The 15,274-nt window shown below is 58.1% G+C and overlaps 5 protein-coding genes and 1 non-coding gene across 6 annotated transcripts; 3 read left to right on the forward strand and 3 right to left on the reverse strand.

Annotated features, from left to right (window-relative positions):
* Window positions 1-246: 246 nt before the first annotated feature.
* Window positions 247-2,459, forward strand: FDH1_1 (Formate dehydrogenase; the record flags this gene model as incomplete). Its single annotated transcript, XM_047986228.1, has 5 exons — window positions 247-651; window positions 853-900; window positions 1,276-1,433; window positions 1,527-2,068; window positions 2,119-2,459. Exons 1-5 carry the CDS (start codon window positions 649-651, stop codon window positions 2,457-2,459), a joined length of 1,092 nt encoding a protein of 363 aa, XP_047842208.1. The 5' UTR covers window positions 247-648.
* A 140-nt stretch (window positions 2,460-2,599) lies between these two features.
* JDV02_004983 (uncharacterized protein) lies at window positions 2,600-7,310 on the reverse strand. Its single transcript, XM_047986229.1, has one exon. It carries the CDS (start codon window positions 7,192-7,194, stop codon window positions 2,605-2,607), a length of 4,590 nt encoding a protein of 1,529 aa, XP_047842209.1. The 5' UTR covers window positions 7,195-7,310; the 3' UTR covers window positions 2,600-2,604.
* Window positions 7,311-8,265: 955 nt separating this feature from the next.
* On the reverse strand, window positions 8,266-10,786 carry JDV02_004984 (uncharacterized protein). Its single transcript, XM_047986230.1, has 2 exons — window positions 9,369-10,786; window positions 8,266-9,315 (listed from the first exon to the last, which is right to left on the reverse strand). Exons 1-2 carry the CDS (start codon window positions 10,389-10,391, stop codon window positions 8,497-8,499), a joined length of 1,842 nt encoding a protein of 613 aa, XP_047842210.1. The 5' UTR covers window positions 10,392-10,786; the 3' UTR covers window positions 8,266-8,496.
* Window positions 10,787-10,858: 72 nt separating this feature from the next.
* On the forward strand, window positions 10,859-11,645 carry JDV02_004985 (uncharacterized protein). The gene is made up of 2 exons (XM_047986231.1): window positions 10,859-11,395; window positions 11,497-11,645. Exons 1-2 carry the CDS (start codon window positions 11,057-11,059, stop codon window positions 11,629-11,631), a joined length of 474 nt encoding a protein of 157 aa, XP_047842211.1. The 5' UTR covers window positions 10,859-11,056; the 3' UTR covers window positions 11,632-11,645.
* A 353-nt stretch (window positions 11,646-11,998) lies between these two features.
* Window positions 11,999-12,100, forward strand: JDV02_004986. The gene has a single exon. It is a non-coding gene; the product is annotated as a tRNA-Leu (tRNA).
* A 528-nt stretch (window positions 12,101-12,628) lies between these two features.
* On the reverse strand, window positions 12,629-14,197 carry JDV02_004987 (uncharacterized protein; the record flags this gene model as incomplete). The annotated part of the gene is made up of 4 exons (XM_047986232.1): window positions 12,629-12,909; window positions 13,094-13,147; window positions 13,232-13,486; window positions 13,543-14,197. The coding sequence occupies 4 exons, from the start codon at window positions 14,195-14,197 to the stop codon at window positions 12,629-12,631; spliced, it is 1,245 nt and encodes a 414-aa protein (XP_047842212.1).
* Between the last annotated feature and the right edge of the window lie 1,077 nt (window positions 14,198-15,274).

The following is a 15,274-nucleotide window of genomic DNA, read 5'->3' on the forward strand; positions in this document are numbered from 1 at the left end:
AATCCCGAGCTCTATGCGAAGCAAACGCGCTGGTGGTGGGTATCGACGGAGCGGACGGGCGGGACGTCCTGGCGCAACCGCAAAAAGTGAGGAGAAAGGAGACGGCCGCGTCCACGATGCCACACACATTCCGGCCTGATCGACGAATCAGTGCGACGAGGCGCAGACGCAAGTGGAAGGGGGCAAGGAAGGGAGGGGTTGTCTGGGGGAGGGGGACGTCAAGACGTGTTCCTGCCCAGCAGTGCCAGCACCAGCACGAGCACCAGGCCCGCGATGGGAAGGAGGGAGGGAGGAAGCATAAATATCAGTCGTGCCGGCGCTCTCCCCCCTCCAGCTGTCCGGAGTTGGGCGGACAAAGACGCGACGCTCTTCTTCTTCCATCATACCACGACCGATCGACTGCGTCGTCCAGCAGCTTCCTAATTCTACAAGGCCTCCCAGCATACCATCCGCACTCCCTGCGTGCTCTGCTTACACACCCTCTCACCAGAGGTCTTAGCCTTTCGACTTAAAACTTTAAAACCCAACCCGACCTCCTTCCTCCCCCCCCTTCGCCAGCCGGATCCCGCGAGGCTACCTACCTCACTTGTGCAATCAACTGTCCACATCCCCCTCTTCGTGTACAAGTCAAGTCAAGAAGCCGTCACAATGGTACTTCTCCGCCCCTTGTCCCGTTCTGTCCCCCTCGCTTCCCGCGCCGCCCTCTTCTCTACATGTTCCGCGGCGACACGCCCGTCCGTGTCCCGGGCGGCCGGCTTCAGCAGCAAGCTCTCCTCCACAGCCTCTTCGCCGGTCATCAGGCCGCGGCTCCAGCCGTCTTCGATTCGTGCGCTGACAACGGCGCGTGAAAAGGTCAAGGTTCTTATGGTACTGTACGATGGCGGTAAAATCGCCGCAGAGGTAAGCAGTCCCATTTCCGAGATGTTGTTGCGATTCCTTTAGTTTCTGCTTCATCAAGTGCTTCTCAAGATGATGGGAGAGATCTCACATCTGTGTGTCTCATATACGACGAGCCCAGGCGGATGCGACGAGAGGGGCTGCCATCCCCCTTTCTCCCATCCATGCTGCTCTTCTACTCTACCCTTCCAACCCAATCCTCCTAGCCGCATTACGGTCAATGTCCCGTGCGCGCCACCAAAACGCGGGGTGCCATTGGAATACGTAATGCGGGGAAGCTCACCCAACCCATTCCTTGACAGCCTCACTGGATCAACCGCGTCTGGTTACATTCACTAATGCGTCTTGCCTGGGCTCCTGGGCTCCCCCAAATTGCAGAAAGATAGTGGGCTTCTCGGCACTACCCAAAAAGAGCTCGGCCTCCGCTCGTGGCTCGAGGAGCAGGGACACACTCTTGTTACTACTTCGGACAAGGATGGTGAGAACTCCCAGTTTGACCAGGAGCTCGTCGACGCCGAAATCATCATCACCACTCCGTGAGTCTCTCTTACACCCGGAACATCGACGTGCTATAATATACGTGAAGCAACATACTATTCAACAGGGAAGCTCATATTGACGTCGTCTAGCTTCCACCCCGGCTACCTGACCGCGGAGCGTCTGGCCAAGGCCAAGAACCTCAAGCTCGCCATCACAGCCGGTATCGGCTCCGACCACGTCGACCTGAATGCCGCCAACAAGACCAATGGCGGCATCACCGTCGCCGAAGTCACCGGCAGCAATGTCGTCTCCGTCGCTGAGCACGTTGTCATGACCATCCTTATTCTCATCCGCAACTTTGTCCCCGCCCATGAGCAGGTCGAGCGCGGCGACTGGGATGTTGCTGCTGTGGCCGACAAGGAGTTTGATCTCGCGGGTAAGACCGTCGGCACCGTTGCCGTCGGCCGCATCGGTGAGCGTGTTTTGCAGCGCCTCAAGCCCTTCGGCTGCAGGCTGCTCTATTACGACTACCAGCCCCTGTCCGAGGAGGCGCAAAATACGATTGGCTGCAAACGGATGGACAGCCTCGAGGAGATGCTGGGAGAGTGTGACGTTGTCACTATCAACTGCCCCCTACATGAGAAGACCAAGGGTCTGTTCAACAAAGACCTCATCGAAAAGATGAGAACGGGTTCGTCTCAGAACTGTACGATCACAGGACCTATACTGACCAAAATTCAGGCTCATACCTCATCAACACTGCACGTGGCGCCATTGTTGTCAAGGAGGACGTTGCCGAGGCCTTGAAAAGTGGCAAGCTCGCTGGCTACGGCGGTGACGTGTGGTTCCCTCAGCCCGCGCCCAAGGACCACCCCTTGCGAACGGCGAAGAACCCGTGGGGCGGCGGCAATGCCATGGTTCCTCACATGTCCGGCACTTCCATTGATGCCCAGAGACGTTACGCCAAGGGCACCGAGGAGATCCTGAAGAGCTACCTCAGTGGCAAGCACGACTACCGACCCGAGGACTTGATCGTTCACAACGGCGACTATGCTACTAAGGCGTACGGTCAAAGGAAGTAGGCTTTCACGCGACGCGTCACGACGTGGATATTTCACTAGGCGAAGCGGCAGTACCAAATGAAATCCATTTACAAATATATTAACGGCCCCTATGATTACTGTAGTAGCTTCAATAAAGCCATGTTTGGTCCTCTGAGTGTCTATTCTAGGTCGCAGACTGGCCTCGCGGTATCCTCGCGACCGCTCCGCGATCGAGCAGAAGCTGTACAATGGCCCCCTTAGACCCCCTGTCTGCGTAATAAAGTGCGTTTCGTCCACGTTTGTCAGCGATATTGATATCATCAGGGCCATAATCCAGTAACATCCGGACGATCTCGACCTCTTCTTCGTCGTCTCTTTGGCAGGCTTTCATGATTGCCGTTTTCCCATACTCATCGACGTGGTTTGATGTAGCGCCGTTTTGCAGCAACAGCTTCACGACATCCCGGTGACCTCTTGTTGCGGCGCGAAGCAGTGCCGTTTCGCCAGTCGATGAGTAGAGATTTGGGTTCGCTCCATGCTTGAGAAGTGTCTTTGCCTCGTATGTGTACCCCTTTTCAGCGGCAACATATAATGGGGATTCACCCCAGGTGGTACATCGATCCAGCTCAGCTCCGTATGCGATCAGAATATTCACAACGTCGTACCCACCCTTGTCAGCGGCCCAATACAGACAAGTCCGGCCCGCATGATCCGCACTGTTCGGAGATGCGCCTGCATCAAGAAGTAATTTGAGGTTTTTGGATCGGCCATAGTTGGCGGCCAGCGACACAGGGGTCCGATTATGCCAGGTTGGCCGATCGATATCAGGTCGAGGATCGTGCTGAAGCAACAGTCGGAGGACCCCCTGCTCGTAGCATCCAGCGGCTCGAGCCACGACACAAGGAGTATCCTTTTCTTCCGGTATCAAATTGGCTCCAGCTTCGAGCAGGATGCGGACTATCTCCTCGTGTCCTTTCTCAGCCGCCATCTCAATGGGCCGCCAACCACTCCTGGATGCGAGGTCCATGTCTGCCCCGTGATCTAGCAAAATTCTCACTGCAGGAACGTTACCTGCGAGCGCGGCATGATAAAGCAAGGTCTGCTGATCCTTGTTTGCCAGGTTGATGTTGTCCTTGTTCACATCCAGCAGCCTGCTCAACATGGCCCAGACTACTTCACCGCTGCCGTGCCGCACTGCCCATACCATCGCCGTCTCGCCGCGAGGCTCGTTCGTACTTGTGATGAAGCTGAGATCAATGTCGCAGAGATAGCCCACGGTGGCAGTGTCGCTGGCTTCCATTGCATACCAGATCGGCGACTTTCCAGCCGCGTCTTTTCTGTAGATGTCCACTTGCTTCGAGTCGACCAAAAGCCTGAGAGTCTTCGCTTGCCCCTTGAGGCACGCCCAATGCACTGGCGTTCGACCCTCGGCATCGGCCAGGTCGGCAAAGGCGCCTAGCTTCAAGATTCCTCCGAGGGCTTCTTCGTAGCCCAGCTCTGCACAGTAGGACGCCGACGTCCTACCGTCGTCGTCCTGGCTGTCGATGTTGCCCCTTAATTCGAGGATCGCTTCGAGGACCTCTGTCCACTCGTTTCGCACGGCAAGGGGAAGCGCTGGATGCAGCTTTCTTGATCCGAAATCGCCTTCGTGGGTGAAACACAGGTGGTAGAGCGCCATTGTCCTGTCGCGGTCTTTGATGGCTTGCACGAGCGGAGAGTCTGCGCCCAGCGGATCTGGAGGGGGACCGCTGTCGGCTTCGAACGCGCTCACAACCCCTTTGTACCGGGCGATGGTCTCAACGACCTCCCCAGCACCGTGCTCGCTGTCGGGCTGCTCCGTTGCGGAGTCGCTCTCAGAGTGCAAAGGCGAGCTGCTGTTGCCAAAGTTTTCGTCGATCCAGCGGATGCCATCCAGGCCAAACTCCCGCCTGTGTTGGGTCGCATCTTTAGCCAGAGACCAGCGATAGAGCTCACAAGTCTTTTGCAAAACGCGAACGAATGCCGACGTGGTATCTGGTGATGACGCTCCGGCTCCCCCGATCCTGGGCTGTGAATACTCGCGGCAGGCCCACCGCAGCAGAAGCTGGGACCGATCCCACTCTCCAGCCTTCCAGTACGTGTCTGCCCCCTTGAGGATGCTTGTGAGCATCTCTTCGCGGTTTGATCGCAGTCGGTTTCTGAATTCTGGGATGATGTTCATCAGGGCGTCGGCCCTGGACCCCAGCCCGTTCGCCACAAATGCATCCACCATGGCGGACACGTTGCGGTTGTCTAGCTGGATCGAGCCCTCGTGTTCGAGGATTGTAGAGGTGGCGATGTTGTTCATCTTCGCGAGTGATCCGACAAGGGAGGTGTAGAGACCTCGGCTACAGAGATCGAGGAGGGCATGTCGTCGCGGCGCGCACTGAATTCGAATAGGAATCTTACTTCCATGTTGTTTCTGGTCGGAAAGCCCGTGGAGCAGCTTGGCACAACGTATTGCCTCGCATGGCTTGAGCTCCAGAGCCTGATAGACGATGCTCCAACCGAAGAACCGATATGGGACTCGGTCCTTCACGGGCTCCTCGCCCTTGTACTTTTCCCAAACATCGTGGTGGCCTTTCCGCAGCACCCACAGGTCGCCGTGGCCGAGCGCCTCGTCCTCGTCGACGAGGAGTGTGTATTTCGGGATGAGCGCCGTGCTGGTTCCAAGCCACAGGTCCATCTCCTGTTGGATGTTGTGCGTCTTCTCCCACTCTTCGTTGTCGGGACCGGCCGATATGATCTGCAGCCCTTCATCTTCCCGCTGGTCTGAGATATGGCTTACGCTGTCCATCCCATCGCTGTTGGGAAGTCGATGATCGCAAGTAAGCGACCAGACCCAGAGACCAAGTATTGCTTCTATTTGCGCCGGGTCGATGGCCCAGCCAGAGTGAGCCTCTGTTGACGGCGCTCTCATGTTGACATTCAGAATCTGCTCGCGCGCCTGCCGATGGGCTAGCTCTCTGTACGGACGCGAGGCGCTTATCCTGAGGGAGATATCCGCTTCATGTTGCTTGTGGTTCACCCGGTGCTCGACCCGCACCATGCTATCAGCGACCTGTCCGACGGCGGCTGCGACTAGCTTGGCTCGAGAGCGCACCCGTACTTGATCGTCCGCCCAGTACTGGTACTGAGATCGGCGCAGACGCTCAAACGTAAAGTTGCCGGTCAAGTTGGCCAGCATTGTCCGCGTTGATAGTAGCTGCTCGTATGCGTCTTCAGTTGTCGGGCGTTCTTTATTGACTAATTGGACCGATGTCTTGCTGTCGCTCTTATGGTCTTTGTGCGGTATCGCATCCTCCGAAGGGGTCCTGAGACCTCGTGTAGCCACCAGTGTACATCCCGTGACGTGCCAGGATGGCGACTTGTATGAATCGTTCGTCTCGTCCCGGAGCTTTTCATCTGATGCTGGTTTTCGCGGCTGCCCAAGAACCGTTGAAAAGCTCCCACGCAGAGTATCCATGAAAGTAGTCCGTTTGGCCGGGTTTCCGGGTAACGCGAGCCTGAAGGCGAGCCAGTCCAGCTCATGTCCAGACACCAGGTCTGGCATCTTGGCGAATTCACTGTCCTTGGGGCCGAGTCTCTGCATCCGGAGCAGGCATCTGAGGAAAGCCATGACGAGAGTGATGCCAAGCTGCGCAATGGATACCCAAGCCTTCATGCCGCGGAGTCCAATAAACTGAAGCACATACCCGACGAGGGTCGTGATCGTTGCGGCGTATGTGGCTATTTGGAACGCCTTGCCCGTCGGGTTCTTGCGCGAGGACATCCAAGACTCGAGCGGCCTAGACCGGTCTTCCAGGTGTACAAAGGGATCGAAACTCTGGTCGCCGACGAACTGTGGCCCGGGCTGCAGCCAGATCAGGCGAGAGGAGCTGGACGACGTCTTCTGTCGCTTGTAAGTAACCTCTGACGTCGTTTGCCCGACAAGCGCGGCACAACCAAACATTCCGAGGCAGAGCAAAACAGTTCCCGCTATGAACATGCGCGGCGCATAGCTCTTGGACGACGAGTCAAAGGACTGACTGACGCCCCAGTCCCATTTCCACGCTCCAAAGCCAGCGAGCACGAGAATGCCCGCCTGGAAGACCAATCCAGTGAGTGCCACGAGAGCGAAAACCCAAAGTGGTTGCCTTTTGATGCCGACGTTGAGAGACAGATTGGGCTTCGGCGCAAAGGAGCTCCCCAACGTGGAGTCACTGTCACTGCTCAGCGCAAAGGAGCCCTCTTGCCTCTTCCATTCATCGTGATCGTCGGGCATCTTCTCGAGGTAGTCCTGGAAAAGCTTGACCTTGTGCCCTCCCGCGGCTCCAGTGTTGTTGTTATCCTGTAGGCACACCAGCTCCAACACGTTGGGCCGGCCGAGAACGCGCGTGATGCCCCCCTGGTTGAAGAGCTCGCAGACGTCGCGGCTCGTCGACGTGCAGAGTTCCGCCTCGACGACGCCGGCGCCTTCCTGCGAGCGCCCGATGAAGGCCCTCAAGGAGGAGTGTCCGCACACGCGAATGGCCGACACCATGGCCGTGATGATCCCGATGGGACATAGTGCGAATATCAGGTAGTCGAGAAACGTGGTGCTTTCGCTGAGGTACTGCCGCGTTATGGACTCGCCGAACAGGGCCAGCAGCGGGCCGAGGTCTTGGGCGAGGTTGTTGGAGAAGTCGGAGAGGTCGTCGGCGGCTGCTGCTACGCCCAGGGGCCCGACGGCAAGGACGTAGATGAGAACCCAGCTCGGGGACATGACGAAAGCCATTTGGTCCGACTGTGAAGTGAAGTCCGGCGGGTTCTCGAGAGTATCGTGCCCACGGCGACATGGAGGGTTTCGCCCAGTTCATTCGCACTTTCATATCGTCCGCAGTCGAGGTACCGGGCTGCCAGGTTATGGCGGGTAAGGCAGACATCAAGCCGGCGGTTGGATGCACGTCTCGCTCCAACTACCCACGCACCATCTGCACAGTTGTGTGCGGCCTTGGCCAACAAGATAGGTCCTCCGGCGAAGGGGGGTCACAGAAAGACTATAGAAAGGGACTGGGGGAACTCAGTCTCCAACGGACACAGACAAAGGTAATTCAAGGATATAACTCGCATGCCACAATACATAAAGGACCAAGACAACGACCATCACCAAAGAAAAAACTACCCGTATGATAATCTATCCGGGAGACCCCGAGGATAGGCAACGGAAGGACCAGACGCCGGGCGGGGACTGGAACCCAACCCGCATATGCGGCCGCTTCTCAACCTGGGCCGTCGCTACGAGGCAACAGACAGGGGGGGAGGGGGCAGTTTTCAGGGTCATAACGTTGCACAAAGCATAGACCCTCGCAGCAGAGCCGCCCGCCCCGCGCGAAGCGCAGCGCTTCCTGCACCTACCAGACGACGGCCACGTCGAGAGCACGGGCCCCGGGAAGCAGCAGCAGCCCCTCCTAATCGCTGCACCCTTCCGGGCTGCGGTAAGGTTCTCTCTCACTGGCTTGAAGACCCCTTGTCTCGGCGACTGGCCCTGGTATATCACCGACACGACACGACACACACATGGGCGAGAAGGCATACCTGCTCCGCTGGGCGACGCCGAGAGAAGAGCGTTAAAAGCGACGAATGATATGTTTCGTTGTCCAGGAGCGCATACTGCCTCTTTACAGGGGCCATGAGTTGCATCTAGTTGTGCCTAGCCTATGCAACCCAAAATTGGCTGGCGCTTAACTATACAGTATACGAAGTACTGTAGTTGAGCTCTTCGCCACCGCGACAGGAAGCACATGAGCGCCGTTCCGCCGCCATCGACAACCTTGCGTATACCCCTACGCCCATGTCTGTGTAAGAGTATATGAAGGCGAGCCTGTCCGACAGGCAACTCGCAGCGTTGTTATGTCTGCTACATACGTGCGCCAACTCCGGTCACCCGGGTATTTCGTTACTGTACCCATAATCAGATGCGTTCCCCCCCAAGCCTCGCCATGCAAACCCCAGATCCAAATACACCAACCAGACCGCCCTTGAAACTTGGAAACAAGAGACACAGTTTATACACCCCAACCCAGTCCGCCGAGCGAGCTCATCTCCAAAACTTCCACCACGTCCTCTCCCCTCCGTCTCCCTCCTTCCTCCTCACCTGGTCCCGTCCCCGTATCCTCCAAAAGTACACGGGAATGCCCGCAACCACAAACGCCACCACCGCGAGCGTCTGCACCGGCTGCGCAAAGACCGCCCTGCTGAACAGAAACACGCTGACGCAGCAAAAGATGATGGGCGTCGTGATCCACGTCTTGTACGGCCGCTCCAGCTGCGGCTCCTTAACCCGCAGGATGATGAGGCCCAGCACCGTGATGAAGTAGAATGTGTAGCCCGCGACGCCGTAAAAAGTCACGAGCGTGGAGAACTCGCCGACAACGCAGTAGCCAGCGGTGAGGGCGCCATTAAGGATTAGCGCGTATATCGGCGTGTAAAACAAGCCGACATCGTCGTCGCCGAAGCACCCGCGGACTTTCTTGGTCACCCAACCGCGCGTGCGCTGCGTCGACATGCCGTGATCGTCGTCGTTGTGCGCGCCGATGCGGCCAAATATGCTAGGGAGGTAGCCTTCTTTTCCGGCAACGTAAACAAGCCGGCCCGAAGTAAAGGTGGACGAGTTGAGGGCGCCGAAGCAGCTCGAGCTGACGAGCAGAGCCATGATCAAGGCGCCGACTTTTCCAAACACTTTGGAGCCGAACATGACGGCCACGGTGTTGGATTTGTTGATGAGGTCAAGGGGGAGGACGAGGAAGTAGGCGATGTTGGCGAGGACATAGGATAGTATGACCATGGGCATCGCCGTATGAATCACCCTCGGCAGGTCGCGACTTGGGTTGCGGAACTCGCCAACCACGTAGTTGGTCTGCACAATATTAGCATCTAGAACGTCAGGACATGTCTTGACTTTACACTCACGTTGTCCCAGCCATCAAACGCCCACAGTCCGCCGTACAGGGCGACGGCCCAGTTCGACAAGTCGGATGAAGTGTCGTTGAACCAGTCCTCAGCCTTCCATGACATGCCCTTCTGGTCACCATCTTTAAACGAGTATCCCGTGATCGCCACCACGATGCCGGTTATGGTAACGCCCAGCAATGCCACAAACTTTAGGACCATGAGCAAGTCGTTGACCCGCGTGCCCACTCGCGTCGAAACGCAGTTGAGAAACGTCACTACCGCGAGGCCAACCAGCGCAACCGACTTGTTGACCCAGGGGTTGATCGTCTCCGCCTCCGCGCCGATGATGGCGCGGACAAAGTACTCGCCCATGATGATGGCGATGATGGCGCCGCTGCCGGGCTTGAGCACCAAGACTGCCACCCAGGTGAATAAAAAGCCGACCATCTCGCCAAACGTCTTTGCCAAGTATACTTGCGCGCCGCCGTTGAGAGGAATGGCGCCTCCGAGCTCAGCGTATGAGGCGGCGCCCGTCCACGCCAGGATGCCGGCGACGATCCAGACGATGAGAGCCGCACCAGGCGATCCGACCTTGGAGCTGACCTGGCTTGGCGAAGAGAAGATCCCAGACCCAATGATCAACCCAATGATCAGCGACAGCCCGTTGAGGTATGTCAACGTCTTGTACTTCTCCAGCGATCCTCCACCCAGACCGCCCCCAGGCCGCGCCGCGCTCGTCGGTGCGCCTATGGGGGCATAGCCACCGGTGCCCGTAGTCGAGCTCAGGGGAAAGAGATTCCCTGCAAAATCAAACGCTGATGACACGGAGTATGATCGCCCGCGCATGCCCATGCGCGCCGCGGGATTATCGTCGTCCAACGGATCCTCCTCCTCCACCAGCGAGAGCCTCCGGGATGACGATATGCTCGGCCGCGAGGACACTTCTGAGGTGGCGGCCCCATTGCTGTTGCTCGAGCTTGCCAGCGAAGCGAGCTCCAGCGAGTCTCGCGTCTGCGACTGGGCGGCGTTGTAGGGAGCCATCCTGGCGGTGCCGTGCCGTGCCGCCCTTTGCTTCAAGCTGAGCTCGCGACCGGCCCAGTGCCTAGGCAGTGGCGACTTTTATTTCGTCGTAATTAGAAAGCGCTGGGGCCTATAGGTAGCGGTGCATAGCGGCGATGGGAAAGACGGTGAGGGCGGTCGTGTCGGCAAGGCAGTCGGTATTTTGAGGGTCGTTGGCTCGCGTGATGTAACGGTCTCCGGTCTGTGATGGAATGTACTTTGAAAACTCGTGGCCGAAAGTGTATAAAGCGACTCAATGAGGCTATAAACGACAATAACAAATCCGATCTTCGAGGGGTATCCAAGCCTCCCGCGGTACGGTTGCGCGCGCTCGTTGGGGAGAAGAAAGGAGAAAGTCTGAGGGCGGCCCATCAGGCTATTCGCGGTTCGGGGGTCCAACCGAGTGCTGGCGATGATCGCCTGGCCTCCCCCCATCCCTAAACCAGCCACCTCCCTCATTGGCCAGGTCCGCGTCCAAGCCGGCCCAACTGCCGTGCAAAAGCTTAGGTAACCGCCCAGGGCACCTCCCCAGCGCTATCCAGCACGGCAACCCCCGCTATAACCGCCTGCCACTACAGCGACCGTGCCTCACATGCCACCCAGGTCGTCGTTCGCGGTGACATCGCTAAAGGCCAGCAAACAGCAACATGCCCTCGGACGATTACGCCGTCATCGGAGGCGGCGGTGCCCTGCGCATAAAGGGCGCCAAGGTACAAAAGAAGAAGAAGAAGAAGGACAAGTCCGACCTGGAGAAGAACCTCGCGGGCGCAGGCGGCGAAGACGGCGACAAGGCCGCGCTCGTGAAGAGCAGCAGCAAGGCCGAGAAGACGCACAAGGACAAACGTCGCGACGACGACGACGACGACAAGCACGAGCGCCAACAGGAAAAGGACGGTCGCAGCGAGGAGGAGGAGGAGGAGGAGGATGTGCCCGCGCCGCAAAAGACGGAGGCTGAGCGGCGGTACGAAGAGGTCAAGAAGAAGAGGGTAAGTTTCGCGCACGACAACGTCCCCCCCCCCCGCGCGGGCGCGTGCGCCCGCTCGCACGACATCCGGCAGAGGCTGACCAGGCGCTTGCGAGCGAGCAGCTACTCGAAATGACGCGAGCCTCAGGCGCACGACCGGAGCTTCTGAAAACGCACAAGGAGCGCGTCGAGGAGCTCAACACGTACCTATCCAAACTTAGTGAGCATCACGACATGCCCAAGATTGGACCCGGCTAGATGTTCTCCTTGCCCCCCGTGATCCCCACTGCAGGATACGGAACGGGCGGAACCCCGGACTGGAGGGCATATATCAGAGTGTTTCGATATATGGCATGGCATGCTGGCTGGCTGGCTGGCTGGCTGGCTGGCTGGCGGAGTCTACGGCGTTTTCTGGCTATACCCACCAATAAATACATGGTTGATTCCTCGAGTTGTCCCTCGCGCGCGTCCTTATCTGCTGCGCTGCGCTGTGCTTTGCTGTCTGGTTTACCGCGTGCTGTAGTTTGTCGTCGGCACTGCACTTTGAAATCCAGCTTGGGGGTGGAGACAGGAGAGGGGCTGTTAAGTAGAATTAGGAGCCACATTCCTCAACAACCAGCCAACTGGTGAGATGGCCGAGTTGGTTATGGCGTCAGGTTAAGGTTAAAATCTTAGCATCAATTTCCTGATGGAGCAATCCTCCTGGGTTCGAGTCCCAGTCTCATCATTCTTTTTGCTCTTTGATTCTTTTGATTTTTCTTGGAACCGTATGCCGATGGTCACGCGAGGCCCGTCTTTCGAATAGAACATTGCGCATTGCTTTAATTTCATTTTTGCCTGTCATCAGTTGCATACTCTCTTGGCAAGCTGTCTCCCCTGATAGCTAAGCGGGTTCTCGACGCCCCTTATTCACCTGACCTGTAGGCATGAACAAATTCAAGGGATCAGCAGAGGGAAAGAGCTGAACACAAGTGGCAGTGCCTAGTCCATATGCTTGCTATATGCAGCCCATTACCAGTTACCCGTTTATGTCAAACTCCCAACGAGACTAAAATCCAAATGCCTGTACAATCCAATCTATATCCAGGTTTTCCTTGCGCTGATGCAGTTGTCGCTCTATTGTGACATCCATGAAGGAGAGAAATGGGCAGGGAATCCGTGAAGAAACACGCAACCATGCCCGGAAAATGCAATGCCGCCGCTAAAATCCGACTAAACTACACAAGCTCCTACACAGTCGTGGACTGATGTGCTCCTACGCCAGCATGACTCCGGCCAAAACCGCCCCAGCCGCTACGGCAAGACCGGCAGCGCCTTGGCTTCGAGGGGCAGCGTTCTGCAGGTCTGGGTTGCCGGAGGTACCGCTGGGCGAGCCAGTCGGGACGACGGCGACCCACGACGTAGACGTGAGGGTGGTGACGCCTCCATCGGGCAGTGTCGTGGTCAGCGTCTTTCGCACGGGTTTCGAGGTGGTGATGGAGCCGGTGGTGATGGTCTCCTGGGTGGTGGTAGGAGCAGGTGTGGACGAGTCTGCCACTACAATTCAGTCAGCAATCGACCAGGTGAATAGCAAGCATTGCATGGTCCGGAATCCAGTCCTTGGTTCGACCGCGCTTGCGAGCCCGTCTTGTCTGATAACGTGTGCTGTGGTGGATCCTATAACGCAGTGTCGTCCTGATCCGAGGCAAAGTCACACCAGCAAAAATTACATCCGACATACCAGTTGTTTGCTGCGTGGATGTCGACGTCGTCGGAGGTAATTCAGACGTCGCTGCTGTTATGGTCTCCGTTGAGAACGTGGTTCCCCGAAGAGAAGAAGAAGTCAAAGAAGAGGAAGAGCTATCTACTGGCAACGTACTGGAAGAAGAGGACGTGGACACTGGAGCACTCGTAGAGGAAGAAAACGCCGAGCTGGTTGGCTCGCGAGCCGTAGACGTACCAGAGGAAGAAGAGGGCTCCTGGGAGGGGGTCGATGTGCTGGAGGGCCTTTCCGAAGTGCTTGACGGGGTGGAGGTAGGAGGGGGAGCCTGAGTCGAGCTGGAGGTTGGTGGGATAGGGGTGCTCGAAGTAGGCGAAGGGGTGGACACGCTGGTGCTGCTAGGAGTCGACTGGCCTGCCATGTGTTAATAGACGGTCGCCAAAGCTGAAGGCGATCAAAGCAAGACTTACTAGGCGTTGATGTCGAGGACGGCGGCGTCTGCGAGGTGGACGGCGGCGTGCTGCTCGTGGATGGCGTAGAAGGCGTTGGTGTCGGTGTCGGCGTCGAGGAAGGCGTAGGCGTAGGCGTAGGCGTTTGGCTGACAGCACCACCGCCAGGGGACGTCGTGTTGCCGCCACCCTCCTGACGCTTGGCCAGCTCGGCCAGAACGGTGCCCACGGCAGGATCCTCCGCGTGGACCGCCTTGAGAGCATGATCGTCCGAAGGATACACGCCATCCTTGAACCTCTCGGGGAGATAGGCATGCAAAAGCCTGTGAAGAAGGTCGGGAGACGCAGTCTTCACCTCGGGGACGTCGACCATGATGACCTTGGCCTGGTGGTCCGAAACGCCATGAACAACATCATGGCATCTCCTCCGAACGGTGGAGTCCCTGGCGATGGTGAGGCCCAAGCCGACAAAAAGACCAAAGACGACGGCCGTGGCGAGCTTGCGGGAGGGCGACATCCTACGGGAAGGTTCCTCCTGGGTCCGGTCGAGCTCCTCTGATAGACGCTGGTCGCCGAGTTCCCGGATGTAAACAATCTTCTCCTGGTCCGCAGTGCTCAAGAGTCCAGCCTCCATGTGATGCTCACGGTCATCGTGACGGATCGGGATGGGAGCCATGGTGTCTTTTAAACGCCCCGACGTGGTGGTACGGACGAGGAATGCAGGGCAAAAGCAAATCGAGGTGCAGTCGAAAGGCCGGGATGACCTATGTAGGTTTGCAGATGTAACAAGAGGGTCCTGCAGAGCCGCCTGGTTTGTGGTCGAGCGGGCCGTGAGTGGTCAGCACGGTGGCCGGCTGGCGAGACGGAGGTGGACACGGAGCAGGATGGCACGGGTAGTGCGTCCCAATGGTGAGGTGCCGGTTCGAGACGAACGGCCTGGGGGGGTGGGAGAGGAGGAGGAGGAGGAGGAGGAGTGCAGGCCGCCCGCTGCTGCTTGTGGCTCAATGGGAGAGGGGGAGCGAGGAGAAAGTGATACCGGACAGGAGAGGAGGAGGAGGAGAGGGAGTTGGAGGAAGAGAAGCAGGTGTAGGAGGAGGGGTGAAGGTCGAGGTGGCGTCCACGGCAGCCGGTGTGCCGGATTATCGCGCCCGACTTCACCTGTCCGCCCGGGGGGGTGCGGGAGGATGCACAAGGAGGGAGTGGATATTTCACAGCGGGCGAAGCTGGTGGTGAAGAAGGCCATAATGATGTGCTGGTAGTACCTCTTTGTGCTTGGTGCAACTACAGTAGTACAGTACTACTGCTAGCACTGCCGGGGGGGTGGCGCCTTTGGCTGGGCTTGGTGGTGGGACCGGCTGCCGACTCCGTCAGCCAAGCCCCGACCGGCGGGTGCGTGTGTGTGCTGGCCGAACGATGGCTGCGACTCTGCTAGCCCTAGACGAGGCAAGGTAGCCTCTTTCTTTCCGTTCATGCTTGGCTTGCGGCCGGCCGTCCTCGGCCGTCTGTATCCTTTTACGAGGGCTGGCCGTGGTGGGCGTGTTCCTGCGGCGTGGCTCGCCAGTCACGTCCAGCCACCGAGAATAAAAATAATCCCAGGCCCGCGAACGAACCGCATCCCCCAGGATCCTCGTACACGTGTATGTAAAAGGGGGGCCGCAAAGAAGGAAAGTCGAACAGGAATTGCGCCTCCGCCAGCGGGACCCAGCTCGTGTCGGCAGTCAGGCGGGCACTGGACGGATACAGGCACAGCCGC

This window comes from Purpureocillium takamizusanense, chromosome 4 (genome assembly GCF_022605165.1).
Source record: "Purpureocillium takamizusanense chromosome 4, complete sequence".
NCBI lineage: Eukaryota > Fungi > Ascomycota > Sordariomycetes > Hypocreales > Ophiocordycipitaceae > Purpureocillium > Purpureocillium takamizusanense.

Excerpts from the sequence above, each read along its gene's own strand:
- JDV02_004983 (XM_047986229.1), bottom strand. The coding sequence starts at position 7,194 with ATGGCTTTCGTCATGTCCCCGAGCTGGGTTCTCATCTACGTCCTTGCC.
- JDV02_004984 (XM_047986230.1), bottom strand. The coding sequence starts at position 10,391 with ATGGCTCCCTACAACGCCGCCCAGTCGCAGACGCGAGACTCGCTGGAG. Across the intron at positions 9,316-9,368 it reads CGTTTGATGGCTGGGACAAC|ACCAACTACGTGGTTGGCGA; the intron begins GTGAGTGTAAAG and ends AATATTGTGCAG.
- JDV02_004985 (XM_047986231.1), top strand. The coding sequence starts at position 11,057 with ATGCCCTCGGACGATTACGCCGTCATCGGAGGCGGCGGTGCCCTGCGC. Across the intron at positions 11,396-11,496 it reads AAGAGGTCAAGAAGAAGAGG|CTACTCGAAATGACGCGAGC; the intron begins GTAAGTTTCGCG and ends GCGAGCGAGCAG.